The following is a 25,784-nucleotide window of genomic DNA, read 5'->3' as shown; positions in this document are numbered from 1 at the left end:
ACGGAACATTACGACAAGTACCTCTGTATATGAATCGGGGGTAATCTATAGGCTTTGGTTTGTAGTTCACTCCTCACGATCTAACAGGTATCTAACAACAGAAGTTTGGAAAAGTAGTTCCTAAAGTTTGAAGTTCATCATCTAAAATCAAACATCTTGCCTTAGGAACCAGTGCATTGTAAAAACATCCTTGTTAACAGTGACTGTCATAAGTGTGTTTTATTGGGTCAGGAGAGGAAGGGGAGCTGAACACACTGAACCACTGGCTGAGCGAGTTCGTTCACTTCTGGGATATATTCAGGCGAGTCGTCTTTTTCACAGTATTACTGATCAACCTTCCCGCATTAAAGGAAAGTGTCATGTTTCTAAATTGCTCAGTGGGCTGACTGAGCATCAAGGCAGGACGTGCTTTCCAGAGCATTTCGCAGGCGAGCTTTTACAAACAAATGCGATTTGCCTTCCAGGGCTGAAGCCCTGGTGCTGAAATTCAAAGCAAACTATTCAGTGAAACTCCAGTTTACCAGAAAGCACTTTTTTTTTTTTTTTTTTGTTGGGGGGGGGGGGGGGGGGGGGGGTCTTAAAAAGTACACAATAGAGGAATGGATACTTGTCAGACAAAACCTCTTGCGGTCAAACTGAACAAATGAGTAATTTCATTAGTTCAAGTATTCATACAATATTCAGTTGGTTAGGTTTATTTTTTTCACCCCCTCCAGTCCCTGCTTTATAAGCAAGCAATACTTATTTTGTTCCAGATCGCCCCCTGTTGCTTGGACATGGGTAGCCACAAGGTTTCAGCTTCAGACCCATGAAAAACGTTGTAATTCTTGTAATTCTCACACACAGTATTTCTGCTGCATACAAACTAGCAAATCAGGTTGAAGGGGAAAGGATCAGATGGGAACTAGCACTGAGCCAAAGCTGCCTTTGTTTATTCTTTCCCCAAATAAATAATTCAGAAAGGAGACATCCCTAACAGATACCCAGACTTGAAAACACGAAGGTGCAACAGGTGAACGGGTCTTTGGTGTGCAGAATTGCAGATAGTAGCCCATTAGAAGAAAATCAAACAGCCTTCAGAACTCAGTGCCACTCTAACACGCTTATTACACTGAAAACAGCAGCGAAAACCAAGCTATTGCATGTACTGTCTAATGAGTTTCTCACACTGCAAAATTAGAGCTTCCCTATATTCTCGGTACAGAGTACAAGATCAGTCCCCGATTGCTATCACAGTGGGGTTGACAGAACTCGGATTGGTTTAAGTAGATAATCCTGCGAGTTTAGAAAGTCCACGCACTACTTACTGTGCCAGCCATGCACTATTGTTGCACCAACACTGCGAATCAATGGAACATACACCACACAGAAGAACAGGGCGCCACAGTTCTACGTTCTGTTGACCTGCTTTTTTTGGACACTCAAGACTTAGACATATTAGATTATACAGAAAATTAATAGAATCACGGGTATATCAGTGGAGGAAAGCAATAAAAACGAAGGAAGGGAAACAAAATCAATCTAAAAAGGTGCGCGTATAAGCTAGTCAACCTCGTTCTCATTGCTGGCTCCTTCCGGGCGCCGAAGTTTGTCCACCTGTTCGTTTATCTGTCCGTCTCCGCCCCGGCGGTCTTCCGTCTGCACAGGGAGACAATCCTCATCGATGTGGCTCACATCGTCGTCGTCATCGTCCTCCTCCTCTTCCTCTTGCTTCTTCTCCTCCTCCCCTTGCACCTCCATCCTCACCTGGTCTTTGAGATCCATACCCGTGTCCACACCCACCTCGCTGTCCACGCCCAGCACGCTCCCCTTCAACCTCTCAGGGCTGTTGTTCTCCTTGATGGGGGAAGAGGAAGTGGACTCGTTGCTGACGGGAGAGATGTCACTGCTGCTGTTATGGTTGAGTGAAGGCAAGCTATTCAGTGTGGCTGGCTTGATGGGAATCTGCCAGGAAGGGATCTTAGGAGCTGAAGGGGATGAAGGAAACTGTCTTCTGAGGAAAAGAAAAAAACACAATGTAAAAGATAAATAGGATGTTGTGTAGCAGTTTGAGACATTCTAGACGCTTTTGTATATCTCATAACTCGTATTAAAGTCTCAAATGTACTTACTGCAATTAATCCCTGTTCATTGAAAAGCATTACTCCAGGATATTTTATTATGGAGGGATAATAAAAAAAAAAAACTGGACCAGAACTAATTCCATTAAACTCATCCAATGTGCAAACATTATTCTTCATTACAGTTCTTCATTGAGAGATACCCAAAAAGGTGTGACACAAATCACAACAAAAAAGTGCTTTTAAAAGCACTTAGCCACGCTCCAAAGCAACAATAACTTTTTCCTAATTGACAATACCCCCCCTCTTGGGAGGAAGGGGAAAGTTCTTTACACCGTTTACTTCTGTGGCAACAGCAAGGCACTATCTCTGTGGATGAGGGTCTGGAAGTTATACTTTAACGTTAAAAAGAAAAACATTGAAATGCTGTCATTATATTTTTTTCCCTCAATGTAAATCACTAGCAAGATCCTTTCTCCACTTTGATAACCACTAAGTCAAAAATGTTGCGAGTTCCTTGCATGGACCTTCCAAAAATGACGGGCTCTCAAGATGTTTTCCTTAAGTTATATATGTGAGCTGCCCTCTAGTGACCTGGAGGACCGCCAGATTTGCACTGCTGAGCCAGGTGTTTGCACTTACAACACAGGGCACAGGAAAACCACTACAGTCCACCACACTTAAAAAACTGCATATTCATTTCCAACATCCGAGATTTTGCAAGTGCATCCTTTTCAGACATCCTGAGAAAACTACAACTGGATAAATCAATGGTAATTAGTTTAATCGGAAGCAGAATAAATTAGGTCACAATCGACTTGATGCTTTATTGCTATGCACGTTGTATATTTCCACTACGTCTTTAATGCAGGGTATAGATTTAAGAAAGCAAATCTCTTGACTTTTTATGCTGCCTGGGCACTTAATGGTTTACAAAGGCTGACCAATCTGAAGAGACAAATGAACAGGAATGCATGTGTTTAAACCATTTAAGGGAACAGGCAAAAGATGTCGTGTTCAATAACCACACGCACACACTAGCCTCTGGATTAGTTTTAAGCAAAAAGTGGCAAAAAAATATATATATATAATTTTTTTTTTTTTTTAGATAAACATGTCAAACAAGCACATATCTAAAGAGTAGCATATAAAGCTTTAATCTTAATGATTCAGAAATGCAAATGACCATTTAAAACTTAAATTTGCATTATGAATACAGAATCCAATGAATATTTATGATAATTCAACTGCATAAATTAAAACATTCACAGTTCGAAAGAGAATCTGCTGGCTTCCATAGGTTTCCCCACAGAGGTATAAACACACATGCTATAGCTTTATCTACCCAATGTAGAGTGCTTCATGTTGGTACTGGCAGAGAACCATTGGAACACAATGACTTGATATAAAAAAAATGACCCATGTTAATTAAAGTGTGTTAGCATGAGCAACAATAAAAAGATGAATGCATTAGCTGAAGCCTCACACACAGTCCTCCACCAACTGAGATTGTGTTTAGAAAATGCTATTGCTGTGATATAAAATGTACTGCACAGACTAAAGTATTTCTTTTTAAAATGCTGCCGGGGGTTCTGCAATCTTTTAAATACAACGACATCAAGGACTTGATTGAATGCAGAGGTTACCACGTTGTTCGCACCTGCTCAGGAGCAGTCCTTTCAAAGAGACAATCTCAGCTTTCAGGTCGCTTATACTCTGGGACTCCAGCATTCGATTTGCCGCGGAAGACGTCTGCTGAGAAAAAAAAACAAAAACCGAAAAAAGAAGAACAAAAGAATGGGTGGTATCGGATCATCCAGGTTTTGTTAATAATCTTTACTGCCTGGCTGTGTACAATGCCATGCAGGACAGGGTTCACTTTCATCCTGGGCCTTGGAGCTGCATACTGGAGAAGCCTCAGACAATAGCTGCCCACACCGAATCATTCCCTGGTCATTTAGTTTTAATAAAGCCATTCATTCTGAACCCCTCCAACAGTATTTGTTTAATAAAAACACAAATGTAATGACACAATAAACAGTAATGCATTTTATAAATACTGCACAGCACAAAAAAAAGAAAGGACATTTTGAAAGGTCTTGTTTGGGTACAAGACCTTTCAAAATGTTAACGGCCATGAAATCAGACAGTTTTTACATCATTTTCCATATTGCCGACCGATGATTTGAAAAAAAAGTATTTGATAAGAAGCGTTGAGGATACAACGGCAGCATTCATCAGTGATCCACATGTCACTGGATTGTATTGAACCACGGAGTTATCACATGCTCTTTGGCAAGAGATGAATTGCTTGGGGTTGGAACTTGCAGATTGAAACAGCCTCTGTGTATTTGAATAGCAATCTGCTCCTCTCTTTCCTTTAAAATAAAAAAAAAACGTGCCTGCAAGAAAGGGTCCGGTAGCCTACAACGATTTAGCTACAAATTAGTTCCCTAAAATGTAAATGTTGTGAACATTTATTTTTAGTCTAAAGCCCCGACGTGTGCTCAAATGCTAACTTAAGCACAGCAAGCAAAAAAAGTTCAAGAGCCATTCGTCAAAACTTAAGCCACGTTTCAATAAGGAGCTACGTATTTGTTTCCTCAGTCCAGCGGGATCGGATTGGATCACTTGGGATGCAAATTTATTTTATATATGCACCTTTAAATCAGCGATCATCCACAAACAAGTGGCGTGAGGGACCGGATAGAATCCCTTTGAAATTGATCAACACCAAAAAAAAACAATAAACCTTCCTAATTCAAGCTTAGAAATGTGTGTCCCATTAAGAGATGGAATGCTCTGGAGACTTGTAAACCTGTACTGAAACAGAAGAGGTGCGTGGAGCTTTGAAGTGTCAAAAAGCCAGCGTCCTTGGTCTGCATTTCTTAATCCTCTGCCTCAAGGTCTCCGATGAGAATGAAAGGCATGGAATACGGGAGGTGGAAGGTTTTGCAGAGCTTAATACATACCATTAATAAAAAGGCTTGGCACTCCAGTTAGTTAGTTAAGAACCCTATAGTATGGCATGCGATCATTTGGCCTCCTTTGTAGCCACTTAACATGTAATTAAATCTTTAAGGAAATGAATTGAAGCAGATCAGACTCAATTACAAACTTGGGTAGTTGGTTCATCCATAACTGCTCTATTAGTATGCTCAGCCCGCCTGATAAAGCTCGGCTAATTCAGATAGAAGGCAACCACAGCTTAGGTCCCAACTACATTAAGCCATAGACAACCATGTTTAATATAAACTTCACCTCATTATAGCTGCCTTAATCCCCTGCTCCCCAAAGGCATCAATATAATAAGGCAGGAATGCACCTCACTAATTTTACCTTTAATAATAATAACAATGAATTGCTTTGAAAGCAAAGTCTGGGGCTTGTGTAGTAAAACAAATAAAATTACAAACTTACTGCTGGGAAAAGCCCTTCATTTAGACTGATTTTCATTTAAAAAGCAGACTTAACTACCAATACGCCAGAAAGGTTTTGGCGTGAACTATAAACTGCTAAAAGGTCTGTGTTACGAACTGCAAAGCTGCTTATGTGGCTGTTAAAAAGCAGGGGGGGGGGGGTAAACTTTTTCTTTTCAGTTTTAAAAGCCTCATTAGAGACTGTGGAACAAGTGCATTGGATAACGGCAAAGCATCCGACTGCTGCAGGACTGCGGTTCTTCAGGGATCAGTGCAATCCCACTGCCAGCAAGTCAGGCAACACAGAGCGCACCCAGAAAGAGCTTAAAACCAAGATCATACACCCACGTTTCTTGCAACAGCTGCTTTCTTTATAAAAACAAAAAACAAAAACTTTGCAAACACCTTCTGAAACTACTATGCAACTGCATTTCAAAATGACTCATCAAAAAGGCGCACTGTTTATTTATAGGAATAGCATTTTCCGTTTTACTCCTTCCAATTTTGCCTGCCTGTCTGCAATCCATGTGACTGTGTTGTCACGCAAGACCACAAAGCCCAAGATACTTGGCTGACCTTTGCATTAAAACAGGCAACTGGTAACCTAAGGAATTTCAAAAATAACAAACTGTGTTTCTGCAATGGGCAACTTTAGCATCCTACATAGATTAGCTTGGTTGCAGTCAGCCTGTTGCTGTCAACCACATCCACCTAAATACAGTAAACTTTGACAGTATAGGCTTAACCTTGCAGCAAAGACTACCTCCTGCAAAACTGGTTTGGCTGTACACAGTTTGCAAGCAGTTTTTTTTTTTTTTTTTTTTTTTTAATGCATGAACTTACATGATTGCTTACTAAGCAGAAAACTGTAATATACAACTATTAGACTTGTTTATTAGTAAGGGCCATTGATTTATCTAGTTCCCAAGGGCTAGCACCCACAAGTTAAGACAGGGCACTCCACCACCCTGTCACCAAACCCACCTCCAATGGAGGAATTGTCTTCAGCTGGCCAGTGCCTGGAATACTTTCATTCCAGTTGAGCACATGGGAGTGCAAATGTAGGAAAACGATCAAGGACGAAAATAAGTTTTAATCCCACATAAAAACAGTCTCCGCTCTGCAAATGAACTGCAGACGCACTGCAAACAAAAAAATACTGCAGTGTGAAATGCTCAGCTGCTATAAATAAAACCGAAACACTAAATAATGGCCATGTGAATGTTTTTTCAATAAAACGAGAAGAAATAAAAAAGGATTGGGTTTAGACATTAAGAATGGAGCCTTTCTGAAGAAAACTTTCTTTATAAGCTTATAATTCACATCTTGCACTGAACACCATATACATAACGTAGCCGTGAAAAACCAGACCCCTACTTTTATTTCTGAAGTTAAAACTTAACTGCCTGGGATCCTCATTCACTGATCTAATAAAGACACAAGAGTTTGCTCAGAGTCATGTGTTCAGGAGTGTGCAGGTTTAAACCCTGGCTGCGCAGAGTTGCCGATCTTGGCTGGGGGCCTTTAGGGAGTTCTGCATTGGCTATATAGGCAGGAAAAAATGAGTCCGGGATTGGTTTGGCTCAAAGCGCCACAGCGACACCTACTGGTCAGGCACCAGGAACTGAGAATACCCGCTGTTCTTCAGTCCTCCTGTGAGTTACACCAGTGAAGCGACATTCAAACTGGGCATTATAAAATGATAGAGAAAACAGGGGGAAGTAAAAATTAACAAAATAAAACAAAACAATACATCTGTCTACACTCAGTGTTGTGTCCCTACCTGGAGAAAAAGCCTCCAAAGAATATCCCCAAAAACTGGGAAGCCCACGTTACATCCAAGCAGTTGAGAGGCACAATATTTCAGAAGCTGAAGAAACGTCAGTTCCAATATGTTTTGGGTTAAATAAGCATTTACGTGTTAAAAGGTTGAATTGCCAAAAGCGGAACATTTTACAATGCAGAGAGAAACTCAAAAGCCAGCTTGAAAAACCACCAAACTGAAAATGAGAAGCAGCTTGAACAGCCTAGCATGTGTTCTCAATGACATGCTAAGGACCTAAAAACATTTTTCCAATTTCCCATATGGCTTGACACCACATGGACCCACATCCCCAAAGAAAAATTAAGATCAACACTATGGTCGTAAAGTGGAGTTTATGATTTGTTTAAATGGGTGTTTTGATATTAAATATACTTTCACACACTGCATGCTTCCAACAAGACACTGCAAACGTAATGTGTGTGTGTGTGTGTGTGTGTGTATTTATATCGAGCTTTTTTCTTTATATTTTTGTTCCACCCTTGGATTGCGCATCCCAGTCAGATATATTAAATACGAGTCAAGTTGTACAATGCTTCAGAATATAGGAAATGATTCAGAGTGATGGGTTTGGACTCACCATCTGTGTTGAATGTGAACTTATCATGAGCTGCCTTAGCACAGAATACAAAGCTATCTTCTGCCTTCCGGTCATTTTTTAATACATCTCATTGCACTTGCATGTCGCTTTTTTTTTTTTTTTTTTTTTTTTTTTAAACCCCACAGTATCACTTCACACATGGCTGTATCTTTCTTTAACAGATGAGTACACGTTTTCCTCTATCCCTGTACGCTTTATTCAAAACACCCATTGGCTTAACAAGCCTCGGACACTAAACTCTGGCTGAACCTGGTTTCAAAGCTTTGTTTTGGCCATTTAGCTAAAAATGTATAACGGCAATATTGAGGAAACGGCTGAGCGAATGATTTCCGTTGTTATTTTCCACCCTCCATTCCAATTACCGACACCTGCCTCAAAATCCACTCGCCAATGTAAGTTCTTGATGGCTCCCAGCTTTCGGTGAAGGTGCTCCCAATTAGGGGGCTGATTCACTGTGTATCAGATAATCCCCCCACGTTCTTTACTTGATATATTGTGTCACAATAGAGGTGTGTATCGTATTGTGACATACAGCTACATGCATTAGCTTCCCATCTTATTTTTTTTTGTCTTAACAAAATAATTTCATCTGATTCCTTCTCATAAAACGTAGACCATCAGGACCATAACATTTATTGAATATGCATCGTATTGGGGCATTAGTGTCCACCCCTACTGTGGCAAACAAAGGGAATCCAGCATCTATTCGTCCACAGGATCACACAGCACTCAACGGCCAGGACAGAGACACTCGCTTGTGAAGTGAAATGTAACGGTGGAGGGGAACTACACAGCTCTGGCCAAAAGTTTCACTTAGAATTTTAGGATTGAGACATCATTTATAAAAAAAAAAAATAATAATTAAAAAGCTGTGTATAATTATGTTAATGTTATATTATTTCAGCAGGTTTCATTCGACTTTATGAAGAAAAAAAATTGTTAATTCTACAGGGTGATGCAAAACATTTGGCCTTAGCTGTAGGTGTACTCAAAAAGAAGTTTTGTTGCTGCACAAGGTTTAAAACAAACAAAACAAAACAAAAAAAAACAATTAGTTATCAAGTTCTCCCAGAAATGGGGTTCCCTTTGTGCCTGAGCGAACCCCAGCAGGCTTAGATTTCCCACTGAAGACGCTTATGAGAGGGTCCCCCGAGATGCAGGGCGTCCCCAGAGAACTCAGACTCTACCAGCAGGGCTAAAACCTTTGTTTGCACAAACATACACATACAGCACATGAACCTAATCACTTAAAACATTTTGATGAGCCGACAGCATTCATTTAGATGTCACTTAAAAATGTAAATTATTGTTTTAAAACTTCAACTTTTTTTTGTTAAATATATATTTGTAATTCTTTAAAAGGTCAAACACCGACAAGGGAAAATAAACTCAAGACAAAAACATGTGAAGATTCTCTGCTTGTGCTGGAGTAATTTATAGCCCTAAAGCTGAGGGAACAGTGGCCTGACACCTGGTTCCACGAGACCAAGTTTGAAGCAACGTTGCTGTATCAAACCTCTGTATCAAGTCTCCCCTGGTGCGCTATGCAGTGCCTGAAACCCAGTCTCCTGAAACCTATTTCCAAGCCACAAAGAGGCTCAGTGTTCCCTCATCTTTAGAATGGAGCATGTGCTTTGCTGAACTGTGAACTTTCAGAACTGCAGGTTACCTCTGAAGTAGCCAGCTCCTGCGACAGCTCCTGTATTCTCTGCTGCTGCTGAACGAGAAGCTCCTGAACCGAGGCCAGAGTTGTCTGCAGCTGCGTCACTGCGGTAAGACGAAGAGAAAGCCATGACGAAAGAACAAAAAGGACGAGTTGAAACACTTACAATTTTTAGGATTTCAAAAAGGTTTTACATATTTATTTGATTAAAAAAAAAGGTACACCTTTATTATTATTTTTGTTACAATACCAACACTTAGGATGTCATACTGTAGATGATTATTTGGCTCACAGACTGCACTGGTTACATATGGGTTTGGGAATATGAAGCATGTGTCCCTTGAAGGAATATACAATAGCCCTATTTAACTTACATGTGTGTCATAATACTAAATATACATCACTACTTGCATACAAGTTTTGTTCTAAGTTTCAACTAGTTTTCACAGTTTATGAAAGATTAAAAAAAAAAAAAAGCAACATATACACGGTCTAAAATAGAAAAAAATCATGAAATACAGCGTGTTGATTTTCTAGTATCCGCATTAAAAGAACCATCTCACTGTATAAAGACACACTGCAGCCAGAGAGAACAGTACTGGGGAGGCATCAGTCAATTCTCTTTACATGACAAGAATGGTGATTGAGGGTTCTCTCTAGATTAAGGCGCCAGTCCCAAGCCTTTTTGCTGGTGCCCTGCTTTTCTGTTTTCTTGTCAACTCTCCTACAATCATGGGATGTATATTCACAATCTAGAACTGTCACTGATCGAATTCCTAAATCTCACCTGACCTGAAGGACATCAGTGAAACTGAAACATTTAATGTACAAAAATATAGAAATGACTAAAAAAAAAAAAAAATAAAATGTTCAGACAGACAGCCCTTCTTCAATCCTGGACAGAATATAGAAGTTGAACGCATTCTGTGTAACGGCCCTGTATTTGGGAAGGGGGTTCCGTTAGGCCCAGTTTAGCCGTTTAGAAAACCTACAGAAATAACTACTGCTGTTAACAAGAAACATCCAGCTATGCATCTGCTAGAGTGTCTGTGGTCTAACCATAAGCTTTACTAGGTGTCAATCCTTTTAGCTAAAAAGTCCTCCTCCCAACTAACACAGCATGCAACTTCACATATTAGTGTTTCTTCACCGGCTCCTAAACAACTCAGTAAGTTTCATTGTGCACTTTCCCCAGGTCTGAGGATAAAAACAATTTCAGAACAATATAAATGGAATTTCTCTTTACACTAGACAAATAGATTCCGTTCTAAGCTTGTGTCTGCCCTTATATTAAATAAATGTCTACACACTTCCATTAGCTGCCTAATCATCAGCCCTAATGCATCTGAAATCCTCCAAACAACCAACAAGCGAGATCCTTTTATACACGGGGCAAAACAGCTGAAATTCCCCTTTCTAAATCTTAATAAACATTGCACTGCTTCCAAATACTTGTTGATTTGAATTATAATAAGATTCACTGAAGATATAGTTGATAAGGGAAAAATTAAAAACAAGTAATAAAATTAACAGCGCTGCTTAACCATGCAATAAATGCAATGTATAATTTCAAACAACTATATAGACTGTAGTTAGCGCTTCTCTGGATCAAATAATAGGTTTCTTATTCCCCAATTAATGCATTAGGGTTTCATGCTGCTTGTATTACATCAAAATCAATAAAACATTTGTATAAAATCACAGTGTTAAGCAATGTTGAATTTGTTTAAAAATCACGGGTGCAGCATCATCCGACTGTTAATGTTTTTAAAAATGCCGGCTGGCTGGTTTGCCGGCTAAAAGCTTTGTGTACCAAACACTATCCTTGAAATGCACTACTGGAATGAAAGGGCTTTTCAAACTAAAATAAAAGAAGTATTAAATCAGTTTCATTATCAAATACTTCCGAATGCATTTCAGATGGGTTCCATTGGGAACAGCTGGTGAAGGTCTATAATTTAGACAGCGTGCTTACAGGACAATAACTTTGCTGTGCATGTCTGCCAGAGGGCTGGTGGCTCAAGAGTCAGAGCTCCTACCAAACAGCCAGAAGGTCCCACAGTGATGCTCAGTTATAAAGCAAAATGTGAATTCTTTGTTGCTATTTGCCATATCCTTTCTATAGCTTTGGCCTTGGAAACGAGATGTAAAATGTTAGTGGTTAAATAATAGAATTGAATTGACCTGTTTTGTGCTCGATAGGGTTATGACGGGGGTACAGATGATTTCAATTTAGAAATCAGAATGATGTCAGGTATTGCATCCTCTTGGCTCCAGGACGTAAGCATGTGTGTCAAATGAAACAGCACTTGCAGTACCAAGCCGTGCCCGCGTTGAGTCAAGGTTTGCCGTCTATTCTAGCTTTTTTGTTGTTGTTTTTTTCAATCTGATCTCTTTGAATACATGCCTGTCAGGAGGGGATGGCAAAGTGAATGTCCAAACAGTCTGTTTTAAATTAATAATAATCACAGTACTGTTATTTTATAAAACTTTGTTTGGGACTGATAAACCTGTCATTTTACCCCCATACCGCTGCTGGTATAACGGCTTGTTTTCAGTCCCAAACAGAAAGGTTTCACAAAATAACAACAGCAGAGTAACCCACAAGTGCATGGGGAAGTGCCCTGGTTGTAGTACAGTGATGCTTTGTTGTGTTGTGCTGTGCTCTGCAGTGCTAGTCGTGATGGGGGATCTGTGCTGGCTCCATGGCTGCAGCTCCTCACTTGCTAGTCCTCTGCTACACAAATAAAGAAAAACACAGCGCCCCGGCTGCGTCCCCTTTGTACTGAGATCTGCAGCTCATACTACTCCTCTCTCTGTCACAATGTCCTAAGGCAGTGATAGTAATGTGATACGTGTGTTTGAAGTCGGCAAAGAGATCGAAATCATCAGGAGACTATTATACAATTGCGTTCTATGCAAAAATCCCTATTTGTGAAGAGAAGAGTTGGAGTATATACTAAATATATATATCTAAAGTATATACATAGTATTTTACAATTGTTTCTTTTTATTACTGTGTGTGCGTAGTTGTGTATATACTTATATACATACATATTTCTGTTATGTATATAAATCGTTTATTTTACTGTATATATATTTTGCTGACTATATATATTTTTGTATGAACAAAAATATAATGAAAAAAGACTATTTAATGACTATCTAGTATACAGGATCCTAAAGGGTTAATAATAATAATAATAATAATAATAATAATAATAATGCTATAAATGTGTTGACTTTTTCCAAATATTATTATTTTATACCAATTACAATAATTTCAAAATCTGGTACCTGGAGTGCACATTCCTTTTTGCATCTGGAGTTAGAGATTAAAATGTCTTTACTTTTACATTGGATTTTTGCATAGCAAGCAGTACCACCTGATGGCTGAATGTGGTAATTGCTGTTTCTTTTTATGGGATGGATCATAATGTTTCATACAGGATAACAGTTCTAGCCTTTATGTTCAAACCTGTGTGGGTGATGCGATAACCTGAAAAGCAGTCAGAACTTACAGCACATGTCCAATAACACTGAGGTGTAAATTAACACTTACTTTCCAGTCAGATTCCCACACCTGCCCTCACCCACAAGAACAAAAGGTTTTTAGCACAACACTATGGGGACCAATGATAATGTTGAAACTACAAACAACATTTTGTTAGCAGAAACAGGACAATACTGCACCATTGTAGCTGACAGGTGTCGGGGGGTGGGAAAGAGAGACACAAAGCCTGTGTGTGTCACAAACTCACATTTTCATACATGGGAAACGGGTTGCTATTTGGTTTTACATGCGATTGTGGTTTTAGCAGAGACAAAAATAAAAATAAAAATAAAAAAAACACAAAATAAAAAGCCTCATCTTAAAATCTGACAGACTACAATAAACAAAAATAGCAATTTGTTTAAAAACAAAAAAAAAACACTACCGCTGTCAAAAAAACAACATTTCACAAGGAAGTTTTGTGGCATACCAGAGTCAATGGCAGTAAACATTTGTGCTCATTTGTTAATCAGATCGACATGAGCACACCTATATTGTATCTTTCTCATGATTAACAAAAAAATTAAAAATACCACCCCACCCCTTGAATTTTTGTATTAGACTTTACTACACTTAAAGCAAAGTGTAGCTTCGGGGGTAAACTCTGAGGCTGGATTTCATCTTTTTATTATCTCTCTGAGAAGTACATGAACCAATGCAATCACCTAATCCACTTATTGATTTGTAATAGAAATGTAAGAGCATCCGTATGAGAAATCACAGGGTAACAGGCTGGTCTGTGCACAACATCCCTCTTCATATAAAAAGTTGTTTTAACAGGTTACAAGGATGCTTAATTGTAGCTGGAAAAAAGCTGCTGTTTATACTTGACAGGCAGGCAGAAATGTCTTACCTGTCCGGATTTAGAAATGTACCCGTCACAGCTCAGTTAATCACCGGCTAGAGACACATACTTCATGGCAGAAATTAAAATGAACTTCTAGCCATAAAAAAAAAAAAAAAATAATTGTCATTTCTCTCCCCTCATCCCTCATTAATATTCTGAGGTTAAGAGCTTTTCAGTAAAACGCAATTAATTGAGGCCGAGCCAGACGGTAAACAAGCAATTTCATATTAAACCGAAACGACAGGAGCGTCATTTGTAAAATGCGAGAAGATTTCCACGACAGATAAATGAATGAAGGAAAACATGTTGAGGTGGAAAAGTGAAGAAGATATTAATCTTCACCTGTCTGTGTCAGGGTGCCACTCATCTCCGAAATGTTGCTCTCGATCCTCTGCAGATGCTTCTTATCCTCTTTGCTGCCCATAATGAGGGGAAGGATGTATTTCTGCAATTAAAAAACACCAGACACTATTAGGGTTCCACCCCAGAAAGGCATGTTTCACAGAAGACAATCTCATGTGAACGAGCTTAAAGCTCCAACAATAACAGCATTACCCCATTTCTGCTTACTGTTTTCATTTCCATTCCCCATTATCACTCTTTTTCCTGTACTTAATCCTTTATGTTAGTAGCTATTTTTCCTTTTAAACAAAATATATTTTCAGCGTTTAATTTGTCAAGGGTAGGTACTATTCTGGTAAGTGACAATCGATCAAATTCAATTACACCCCAGTCATTCGTATTACTTCTTACTGCATCCATTATTGCAATAATACCTGAGGATTCAGAATCTAATGCACAGTAACGTATGCTTATTATAAAATGAATAACTCCCTCTCTTTAGCTGAACCAGCTACCTTTATAAGACACTACTATAATATCCCACTAAATATGTGTTGCTACATCTGTATAATAGGATCAACCAGCTAGGAGAGTCTATTCCTGCAAACTGTCAGGATGTGCAACTGTGATTGATTCGCAGCTAGTGACACTTTGATTGTTACCTGCCAACATTGAGGAAAAATATAAATAAAAAAAAAAAAAAAAAAACATTTTTCCCATTGATAATTAAGACTTATCAAGTACTTCCAAGGTCAAGTTTAAGAAGTTTACAAATTTCCACTGGCTTATGTTTAAAAGATTCCTCCCAAGCCCTTTCCTTTGTCTTGGGCACCTTGTTAGTATTTAAGTAGCATTACATTCTCATACTCAACATACCAGATAATTACAGGATGTACAGTGCGCGTAAATGGGCAGACAATTTAACTAAAGAACGACTTCATTAAACTGCCTGTTTCTCAGCCAGCTCTGCTTTGTTTTTGACTGAAGGGCCTTCCGTCAGATTCAAGCCTGCCCCTCTTGTTTAGCTCCACCCAGGCCTAAGAGGACAGTCTAGCCACATTGTGAGCAAGCAGGCAAGGCTGGACTGGAACCACACGTGTCTACGAGACCTCAACTCAAACTTATTAAACCACACTGCCTCCTAAAGAAAGCTTGTTCACTAATGTGAGCGCTAACCACCGGTCAGGGAGTTAGTGAACTCAGGGTCGGTACAGGGCGATCCCATGACGCCACCTCTTAGGACTTCTTACTATGAGGCCACAGTGTTGGACACGGGGTTGCCAATGGGGTGAAAAAAAGCATTGCATTATAGATACCATGGAAAAATCCAGCCCAGAGGCCCTCACATGTAGATTTGTGGCTGCAACTTTCTGTCACTACAGACTATTGCATTGAAGTTGATAGCAGTCACATGGAAACTGCTTAAAGAAACAGCCTGTTTTCTCAGGATGCATGTTACACATTGTACTGTACATAGATACATAGGAGGCAGGCAAATACTTCTCTATAGAGGGAAATTAGGTTTAGAATTACAGTATTGTTAAAGGTCTTAGAAAATAACTCCTTGACTAGCTAAAGTAATACCACTGAACACATGTACATTCTATATAAACAGCTCTATGAAAACATCACTGGAAAGCTTTAAGAGATTTAAATCTTGTATTGCTTTTTTGTTTGTTTGCAAGTTTTTCTTCTTAGAAGGAAGATCATGTGAATACTAGTTATTAACATGATCTTTTCCCCCCTCAACAGGAAGTAAAAAACAAAACAAGCAAGCAAAAAAAAAAAAAAAAAAAACCCACAGCTTGAGTTTAGAGTTACATCTGGCATATTTGCTCCTGCTTTTCAATAGGTTTCAGCTTCACCCCCATGTCTTTAACGCTGCTAATGAGGAGTATATACCGAGACCAGGTTTTTGCGGTAATTATGCAGCGCGAGGGCTGTTGACGCCAGTAGAAGTAATAAACACTTTAAAGTTGAAAAGATGAAATGAGTGTCAACACAATGTAATTAATAGGCTCGCCACTGTGAACCTTGTTTACAAGCATTTCTATAGTATAAATAAAGTGTGTATAGATTGGGCATATGGGAAGACAAGTACAAGCGCCTGTATTGTGACAGTATAAGCGACCCTGCAGAGGGACTTCTGTGTTAACACTGATGACACAGCACCATAGAAACAGAGTTCTCTCCAGGAAATAACCTTTATAAAGGCCTCTGAACAGTTCTGTACCGTTAATATAAAAACGTTAATGTTTTAGGTAAGTTCTGCTAACTGGTAACATGATTTGAAATGTTTATTTATTTAATGTGAATACGTGGGGTATCGCATTGTGCAAGAGACAATGCCTTGTGCAGTTTGTGCGAGAGGACCGAGAAGTAAAACCGAGGATGGAACATTGGAATTCGGTGTGGTGTTCTATGCATGGGGTGGCATCTGTACACAGGATATGATGTAGTGGAATTCTGGGAAATACTTCACTGCGATTGGTTGGTTTCTGATACGTGATATATTAGTGTGTTAAGCATAATAAAAACAACTACCAATATGTGCGGCATCAGATACTGCTGCTACTTATGACACAGATTGCCTTAGTGCAAATAAGCAACTTGTATGACATTATGAAAATGATGCAGCCCAGTAGTCATCTGTTGCCATCCCGTAATCTAGGACAGCGAATATTGCTTTACCTGTAAGAGAAAGAGAATGGCTCCACATGTTACTTGCCAGTCCAGTGGTAGAAAGAGATTCTAACACAGGTTCTGCAGGCATGAAAACAGGGTTTTGAACACGGGGCTACGGCAAAGAGAGTCATGCTTATAACTGGAGAATCGGAAATCAAAAAAATAAATAAAAAGCTTGCAAATGAGCTTCCAAAAGAAAACCTGAGGCTAGTTCACAAAGCAAATTAAACTATTTATTATTGGACTTCTGGGTTCTCGCTCTCTCGTTCTAATGCTTAGTGCTGCACAATGAAACCACATGTAAAATACATATAAACCTAACAGTAAAAAATACTGCTCACTGACATCTTAGAAACCAGGTCCTCTTCCCAAAATACTGTAGTAATTAAAGCAGCTTGTCCAGCAAGAATCGTGATGACATACCCGGTAAAGCTGCTGGAAGCCAAAGGCCACTCCAGCCATTATAATCACCAGAGCGCCATAATCTCGCCATCTGGAGCCAGGAGGACCTACAAAACAGAATAGAAGGATTGTAACATTTTTTTAAAAAAAAGTCAGTCAAGTGTTTCACTTCAATTGGTGTCATAGAGATGTGATTAACTGAGCGTTTAACTAAATCATTCTAAAAAGATGCAATTGTTATAGGTTAGGATGGAAATGTAAGTGTTTATGTATTTATTCACTCTAATGCACATTATTCTATTCATAATCTTGTTACAGGCTGTTCTTGTTTAAATACCATGCCAAAGTATCAGTTAAAAGATCAAATAACAGCAAGAGGAAATCCACAGAAATGACCTAAAATTAGTTATTCAAATACTACATGATGCACAAAACCAAAATGTGTAGCACATAAGACTTTACCTTTAAATGATGTACCCTTATAAAAAGCATGTTCTGTTGACAATCCATTTTGTCACACAGGGACACAACACCGCCATGAGACAAATAAGCATTCCCGTGTTGCTACTTGCAGCGTTAGGAGGTTATACTAGGTGGAGCTGTGCATCTGGCATTTTCCTATTAAAAATGTTCATTTTATAAAACAGTATGGAGTATAGACCAAACATAACTTTTCCAAAACAGGAAAGAAATCTGACAAATTTGTCATTGTTGGCAAGATCCTGTAATATTATAAAAAAATTAAAAAAAAGGGACTACTTCCCTGGCGGCAGAGAAAATCAGATAAAAACGGTTACATATTTACATGAAAGAACAGATGCATTACAGCACACATGTTTTGCATACAGGTAGCGTGCATGAGGTGAGAACTGTCCGGCTTGTTACTGGTAATACATTACAGTCTAGAAGCACACGTTTAAGTCAGTCAAACCGAGGCTCTTTTGCTCGGTTGTTTGGGCTACACTGTTAGGTATCGGACATTAAATGGGGCTTGATCTTGTTCAGATTGTTTTGATGAAATCAACAGCCCATGTGTGCCGTCTAAGTCACCTGCCAATGTTCTTAACACATGGCATTTCTGATACTTTGATTGACAGACAAAAGGACACAAGGTCAAAGATGAACCATGATGAACGACTACCCTTCGCTTCTGCTTTATCCAATCCCTAACCGAAATCAGCAGCAGAAATCTTTGTAAAGTTTAATGCAATATAACAAAGAATATGCACCTGTTTTTAACCTGTCTGTACTTTGAACCCAACTATGTGCACGTAGAAGTTACATTTCCCATGGTCAGTTACCTGGTAAGCATTTTATTTTTGGCAGTCAAATCTAAGCGCAGAGCAGCTAGTTTTGCTTAAAGCAGATGTTCAGAAATCAGTCTCTGAGCTTCTCAAAGCTTATAAGGATACTTTAAAAGAATTCGTAACGGATTCTGAGTGACTACCATGGGAACAGCTGAATATCTTATGCACTTACTCCAAGTTCAAGTAATTCATTTGGAATTCAGCTCTGTTAATTGTGAGTTATTTAATGAAAAAATGCAGGCCTTTTACATGCGATCAACATCATTTGTTACAAAGAAACAAGGAATGAATACAGGTAATTAAATCCACATGAAATTAACAGGGCTGAATTCAAAATGAAATACTTCAGAACTCAGGATGAAGTGAATATGATATTCAGGTGTTATTCAGATGGAATTTAGGAGGAATCTGCCATTATTTTAAAAGGTGTTACCCTTCTAAATAACATTCGTGTTCTAGCCAGTCGTTTGAAGAAATAAGCACCATGCTGATAATTAAATTATACATTTTTAAAATCCAGAAAATCAAGAAAATGAACGGGATCGGAGGCAGTGTCCAGGCAAATAAGCGACTCATCCATAAATTAAATCTAGTTCTGTGAACGTATCTCATTACAACAGCCACTGTCCGCCAGTACTCCCCCCCCCAAAGTGTGTCAGGAGATATTAGTTTTCCAACTCAAGAGAGTGTTTCAATTTGGCCCCTGGGTGTAGCAACTGCGATCACACCAGACTCGCTCTGTGCCTCCACACAGGCACATGTGGTGGCTGCACTTCAAAACATTTTTTTTTTTTCTTTCTAATTAAGATTTGTATCCCTCATAATCCAACAGTCTGGTTTTCAAGGATTTGGCCAATAGCTTGTTTGAACTAGCCGGACTGACTGATGCTTCTAGCAAATAATCTCGTGTCAAATAAATGATATTTTATGTAATAAAATTACAGCTACACAACCGATTCAAATATCATTTATCAGATTTATTGTCATTCATGCAAAGTCTTGTTTCTTCAGTTTAATCAAAACCATTTTCTTTATTTTTTTGCAGTTAAAGATTCATTGGAAACGGTCGGCAACGATACAAAAGGTAAAAAATAATAAATACAGAAACAGCATTTAAAAAGGCTTGTTTCCATCTCAGGGAAGTAAAATGCTCTTTTGAGCAAGGCAGAAATTGAATTTAACAATTCTCATGAAACAAGGCTAGACTGTGTGTAGAAATGTAAGTGACTATTCCCCACGACATGATCACAATTCAGGCCAAATGGTTGTCAAACTTTTTATCAATTGTTAACAAGACTCAGTTTAACTAACCTGAAGATATAGCAAAAAGTATATATATATACACACACACATGGTGTGTACATCAGCCCAAGCCCAGGATAAGAAAATACATTTGCAGTTCTCTTGGATTTGATTCTCAAAAAAAGAAGGAAAACCAAGTGGTTTAAGTTTTATTCAGTCAGTTAAACCGAAGAGCTGGTGGTCTTTGTTCACATTTTCCAATCTTCTTTTAAATTTATTGGGTTTAAAGAGTGTTCTAGCCGTCCTTCCACTAGAGATCAAAGTATCCATTACTCAAGACAGAGATGAATGCAGGCCGCTATATGGTCTACTTGTAACAAGGACATCAGAATTGGTAGCCACTTGAAGATTGACCCCGACATATATGGGAAAACATTCCAACCTCATTATAAAAGACTCTTATAGCTCTGGGATATAAAACCACTATGCACCCAGGATGGAACCTATCTACATGGCATCCCATCAAAATCACTTTCATTACAAAACATGAAATGTTTGAGAGTCAAGGACAGTGTCACAATAAATGAGTGGAATGTATCTAAAATCACTGTCACACAGGTTAAACACTATGCAGACTCCATTCTGCGTCAGTAAATCAGGTAACAGACAGGGGTTCAAACCCTGTTTGGGGGTTCTGAATGAACTCTTTCAGCGCTACGTAACCCTACGATAACCAATTAAAATAGTCGGAGCATTTTATGGATATAAGCAATTTTATAGCTGATATACCTAAGTCCAGGATCAGTTAATTTTGTTTTTCTTTTTTCTTCTTCTAGACAACCAGGGTGCTTTTGACTATAAATATGAGATATACCAGTTTGGACAAAAGGGAATGCTTCTTGAAAAGGAAGTGGAAATTATTAACATAAAAAAAAAATAATAATAATTTGGATGGACTCTCCATATTATTTTTTCACACAGATGTGCCATCCATAACTATAAAACAAGGAATACTGGCAAATGCAGGAATACTAAGAGAAGCCTTGTAATCTGAATGGTTTTGATTAGAAGCGGCACTCACTGTACTGCACAGGGGCCAGGTGAGGTGGGTGGAGCAGGTGTTGCTGGCCTGAAGGACTCCGGGAATGGGGCTCCTCTGCGGTAACGCCCGCATGCTGGATAGCCAGCTCAACCTCTTCATCAGTCAAACCTGTTAGGGGAACAATTGACATGGGTTGAATTATGCATCAAGATGCTGCAAATTATTTAAAACATTGCAAGATTCCCATTAAACCGGAAATTTTCGGTTAAACGTTGTGAAAAACTACACCATTTAGAATTGTTACTGTTTAAAACATCTAACCTTCACAGCATTTGTTTTATTAGGTGGCCTTCATCTATATAAACAGATAGTGGTGAAGTCAAGCCGGAACCCTTTCTATAGGCAGCAGTGGTGTAGTTGAGCCAGAACTTCTAGAATAGCCAAGCTAGGTCACATGACTCATTCCCTCAACTGTCTGATTCAGTCAGTAGTCCTCTTGACGTAATGAAAAGAGCAATAGGAGCTTCTATTATGAACGACTTCTTTACAAAGACGACAGCAACAGTGCATCGACTACGACTGCGGACAGAAGCGAAGCTGTAGAAAGACACTTTGGTGCAGAGAATCGGTAAATGCATTACCTACTGTATATTCCATTAGAAGTTCAGAATACACAAAAATGTGCATTTGTATTATAATTCTTAAGAATATTGATATTTTAGTGGTGTTCCGGTACCTTAAGAATTTAGGGCAGCACTGCTATATAGAGACTAGCCATGGACTGGCCTTCTGAATGCCAAACCCAAACACATGCACTGACAACATGCGCTTCTATGAAACTATTCTTCCACTTCAGAGACTGAATGAACAGCTACTGATCATAAAAATAACAACCTCATATGATTAGCACAATTCACCATCATGCTGATAAACTGCAGAGCAAAATAAATGCAGCCAATTGTTAGTGCAAGTAAAAATTTGAAAAATATGCAAAATAGTTCAATAAAGTTTGCCCAGTGACAATTTCCCACCCACAAGCATATCTGAGGTGAGTGAATCACAGGGTAAGCGACATTGTCGCACGAACCTATGAAAAACACATTTCAGAAATATAATTACTTTCTGTATCCAATAAATCTTCTGCATCAAGACAGAGCCTCTGTGCAGGACAGAGACAGACAGATAGATAGAAGGCAGGCACCTGCCCCCTATATCCAGTCTGGCTTTTAGGACCAAGCCACTTCCAATAATCAGTAAACCCCTCTTATCGTTAAATTAATCAATCAATGACTGGCTCCACAAGCATGTTATTTGTGTTAGTCAGACTGGACGGTCTGTTGGAAGAGTCTTGTTTCCACAGAGCGATTGGTACACAATGTACTGTATGTAATATATAGGGTGTACTGAAGTAGTCCTAAAGGTGCAGTCTATATTGATGTTGGTACTGTCTCTACTTCACAGTAATCCATATGCAAACTGAAATCTTAAGATTTTAAATTGTGGAATTTAACACGCTGTAGCAAGTCTTACTCCCCCCCCCCCCCTTTCATTTTTAAATGAGTAAAACCTAAAAGTAAATGAGGCAGAACATTTTTATTGATAAAGTCTTAAACCACACAAGACCTCCAAATTCTGATGTTTTTAGAAATCTGTGATGTGGCTTATTTGATCCAATGAAAAGCATATTTAAAATGTAAGAAGAAAAAGTGCTGTAAAAACAATAAAAAACAAAACAGAAACATGAAAAACACGTCTGGTGAGAATATTCCCCACCTCGCAGTAAAATGCATTTACTGAACAAAATCAGATTTGTTTAACAATCATGAGAAAAAACAAAAAAATGCAATAAAAATGTCAAACCCTTTATTGATTACCCGACTAAATAAGGAACTATTACGCGCAAAATCAGTGATCCCTAAAAAGTAACAATGAATGTCACCTGGGCTCCAAGACAAGTATGTGCAATGCATACCTAAAGTTCCAGAGCTTTATATGCCCCAATTATCACCAAGTGCTACAGTGCATGCGTCATAAAATTTTTAAAAGAAAGAATAAAAAAAAGTTTCCATTGCTGGGTCAAGCCCGGGCTTTTCAGAGGTCAGTTAAATATGCCTCATTGGATTTATTCCTTCCTTTCCGAATCCCTTCTCTGTAGGTATTGTAAAAATTAGCCCATTAAAACATTTACAGAATTAGAAACCTTTTTCATGTAATGTGAACAGTTCTTTTACATTTACACTTTGGATATGAAGTTGCATTCAAAGCTCCACCCAAAAATAACCACCAAATACTGACTGCACAAAAAGAGCTTTCTTTATTTCAAAAGAGCTTAAAATACATAATCTGCATTAAGTGGGACCATCTTTTACCACGTGTGCATTGGTCGGTCCTTAAACAGACAGCCCAGTCCATGCATGAATGTTGATTAGTACTGCCTAAAGCCTGTCATTGTAATTCTGATCTGCTAATGAAACCAGTCATTGGCTTGCAGACTGAAATCTAAAACCTGATAATGTACTGTAACAGAGCTCTCTCAACAATGAAGGGAATGTGGGTTTTTTGTTTTTTTTAATGTATGGTGAATTACAGCACCGTGAATAGAAGGATTAGCATACAAGCCACTGTAAACCTCCAATGACATCAAGAATATTTTCTGCTTATCAAGAGAGATGAAGACATAAAAAAAAAATAAAAAAAAAACACAAAATGAGGTTTTCATTGATTTTCATTTCTCATTCATTTCTAGAGTAAAGGCATCCTGAAACTAGCACAAATCACCTTACAACAGGTTATAGGTCAGGCAGGTATCTCCAGACAATAGCTCAAAATCTCAAGACATCTCATAACGTGCTGAAGCCTTTTATATTAAAGTTAAAAGGATCTCACTGTGTATGCTGGGTTTGAAATCACTTAACCAGAGCCACACTGGTGCTCCACGTATACAGGAAATGTAGCAGTCTGGATCTGTGGGTGCAATAAAAGACGACAACGAAAGCCACTTTGTTTCGAACCCAAAGAGAGTGAAACAGCAAGTACATGCTGTAGAATTGCACTGTTGTTCCAAAATAATGTTTTAAATACAGTGTTTCTATCGACGAGAAAGGGAGTCTAATCCACATGTATTACTGCTTCCCAAACCTGTGGCATGACCCCCAAAGACCCCTATTTCAGATCGACCTACACCCAAAACGAATTATTCTAAAACATACTGTAAATTACATCTAATGACGACATCGTAAAGAAAGAACAGTAATGGAAAGCGATTCTGTATTATTGTGTGCACCTGATACACGCTGGCCCTGTTTATGAGTTAGTGTATTAGCAGATGCTGAACTGAAGCATTTGCTTTGACCTTGCGCTCCTCATCGGGGCATGAAATTACTGTGGTGGCACCTCGATATTACAGCCATAAATACTGTAAACTGCATATCTGAGCTGCGTTTTCTATTGTCTTTGACCATAAACCTGATCGGTATTTATTTAAAGGAAAACCCATTGCACGTCAAATAATTTATGGCTCTATTTTCGTGCCTTTTTATTCACAAGCAATTTTTTATTTCTGTTTAAAGGCGCAAAGCTTCATAAAAAAAAAGGTACAGTATTTCTTCAACTTTGCCATTTAAGTTTTATGGGTTAAGAGGAATAAGAAAAAAAAGAATAATAATCGCAACGCATTTCGGACAGCCAATTATAAAACTGCTTACTAAAATATTTTGGTGCTAAAAGGTGAAGTTGTTTTATTCTTCTGCACAGCCTGAAATATTAAGTCGTCCTTGACTTAAGATTACTTACATTTTGAATCCTCAATAAATAAAAAAAGTCAAGGATTGTAAATAGATGGAGGTCAATGGTTATTGAATGCTGGAATGTGACTTTAACCCTTTTCTTACACAGCCCTGTTTGAATGCCTGGCAAACACTACAGCTCTGCAAAGTACAGCTCTGGAAGCTTATCTATTTGTGCATTTAATAGATAAACACTTAATTCCCTTACTGCGGAGACAAAGAGAAGATCCTCACCTAAATTTAGCAAAAACCTTTAACGTTTTTACTATACGTCTCCACAGATGGTGGTCATCTCAAATCTCACTGATGTAGAGTATAGCCAGGTTAATAATGGATTTAGTCTATGACTTTGGGTAATTAGAAAGCTATCTACCAGGAGCAACGTGGCTATACTTTGATCCAGTCTTTCAGGACAATACTTTCAACTTCATAAAGGCAAGGAACGATATACTGCAATGCACTTTCCTGGTTTACAGGATGCAGGTTTGAAGGCAGAGTATCCATGTCCCACCATGCTTGGTGCTGGTCGTGTTTCTTTAGAGTGTTAACATTTTCCGGGCTGTAAGGAAGTCATTATGGTTTCATTGTAACGGTACAGGAAGTTGCAGAATAGAGCATTATTGTTTTGGGTATTTTTTACTCTATTGCAATTATTTTTATTCCTGTCGGAAACATTTCTTTGGCAATTCAAATTAGGGCCCTACCTGTGTACTTTTTTACATAATGAAGTGAAGACAACAGCAACAGATAATGAAGGTCATTCTTATTGACTTTTTATATGCAACTGAGAAAAACGAAATCATTTCAGCACTGAAATGCAACCGTTAAGAACCGGCCATGGAATGGAAGAGAACGGATACCATGCACGTTGTGTGCAAGTAAACAGTGCATCTAAAAAGAAAACTGCAACATGCAATCAAAGCATTCCCAATTTTCCCCTTCATCTGCGATCCAGTACAAATGTGCAGCTGAAGAATCCAATTTAAAATTCAGTTCAGCGAGTAGATGGCATTG

The 25,784-nt window shown here is 38.6% G+C and overlaps 1 protein-coding gene across 3 annotated transcripts in view; it reads right to left on the bottom strand.

Annotated features, from left to right (window-relative positions):
- Nucleotides 1-711: 711 nt before the first annotated feature.
- LOC121328318 (peroxisomal membrane protein PEX14-like) overlaps nucleotides 712-25,784 on the bottom strand; it is a 55,473-nt gene continuing 30,400 nt past the window's right edge. The window contains exons 4-9 of one of the 3 annotated variants that reach the window (XM_041272937.1): nucleotides 21,025-21,153; nucleotides 17,416-17,501; nucleotides 14,308-14,410; nucleotides 9,572-9,669; nucleotides 3,721-3,815; nucleotides 712-1,990 (exon numbers count right to left, since the gene is read on the bottom strand). In XM_041272937.1, the coding sequence (XP_041128871.1) occupies nucleotides 1,543-1,990; nucleotides 3,721-3,815; nucleotides 9,572-9,669; nucleotides 14,308-14,410; nucleotides 17,416-17,501; nucleotides 21,025-21,153 (959 nt within the window). In that variant the 3' untranslated portion in view covers nucleotides 712-1,542. Of the gene's footprint in view, nucleotides 1,994-3,720; nucleotides 3,816-9,571; nucleotides 9,670-14,307; nucleotides 14,411-17,415; nucleotides 17,502-21,024; nucleotides 21,154-25,784 lie in introns of all 3 variants that reach the window. The other 2 variants (XM_041272935.1, XM_041272936.1) reach the window with 2 other exon arrangements.

This window comes from Polyodon spathula, chromosome 16, assembly GCF_017654505.1.
Source record: "Polyodon spathula isolate WHYD16114869_AA chromosome 16, ASM1765450v1, whole genome shotgun sequence".
NCBI classification, from domain to species: Eukaryota; Metazoa; Chordata; class Actinopteri; order Acipenseriformes; family Polyodontidae; genus Polyodon; species Polyodon spathula.
Note: the sequence above shows the minus strand (reverse complement) of the source record. Positions and strands in the feature narration are given on the sequence as shown.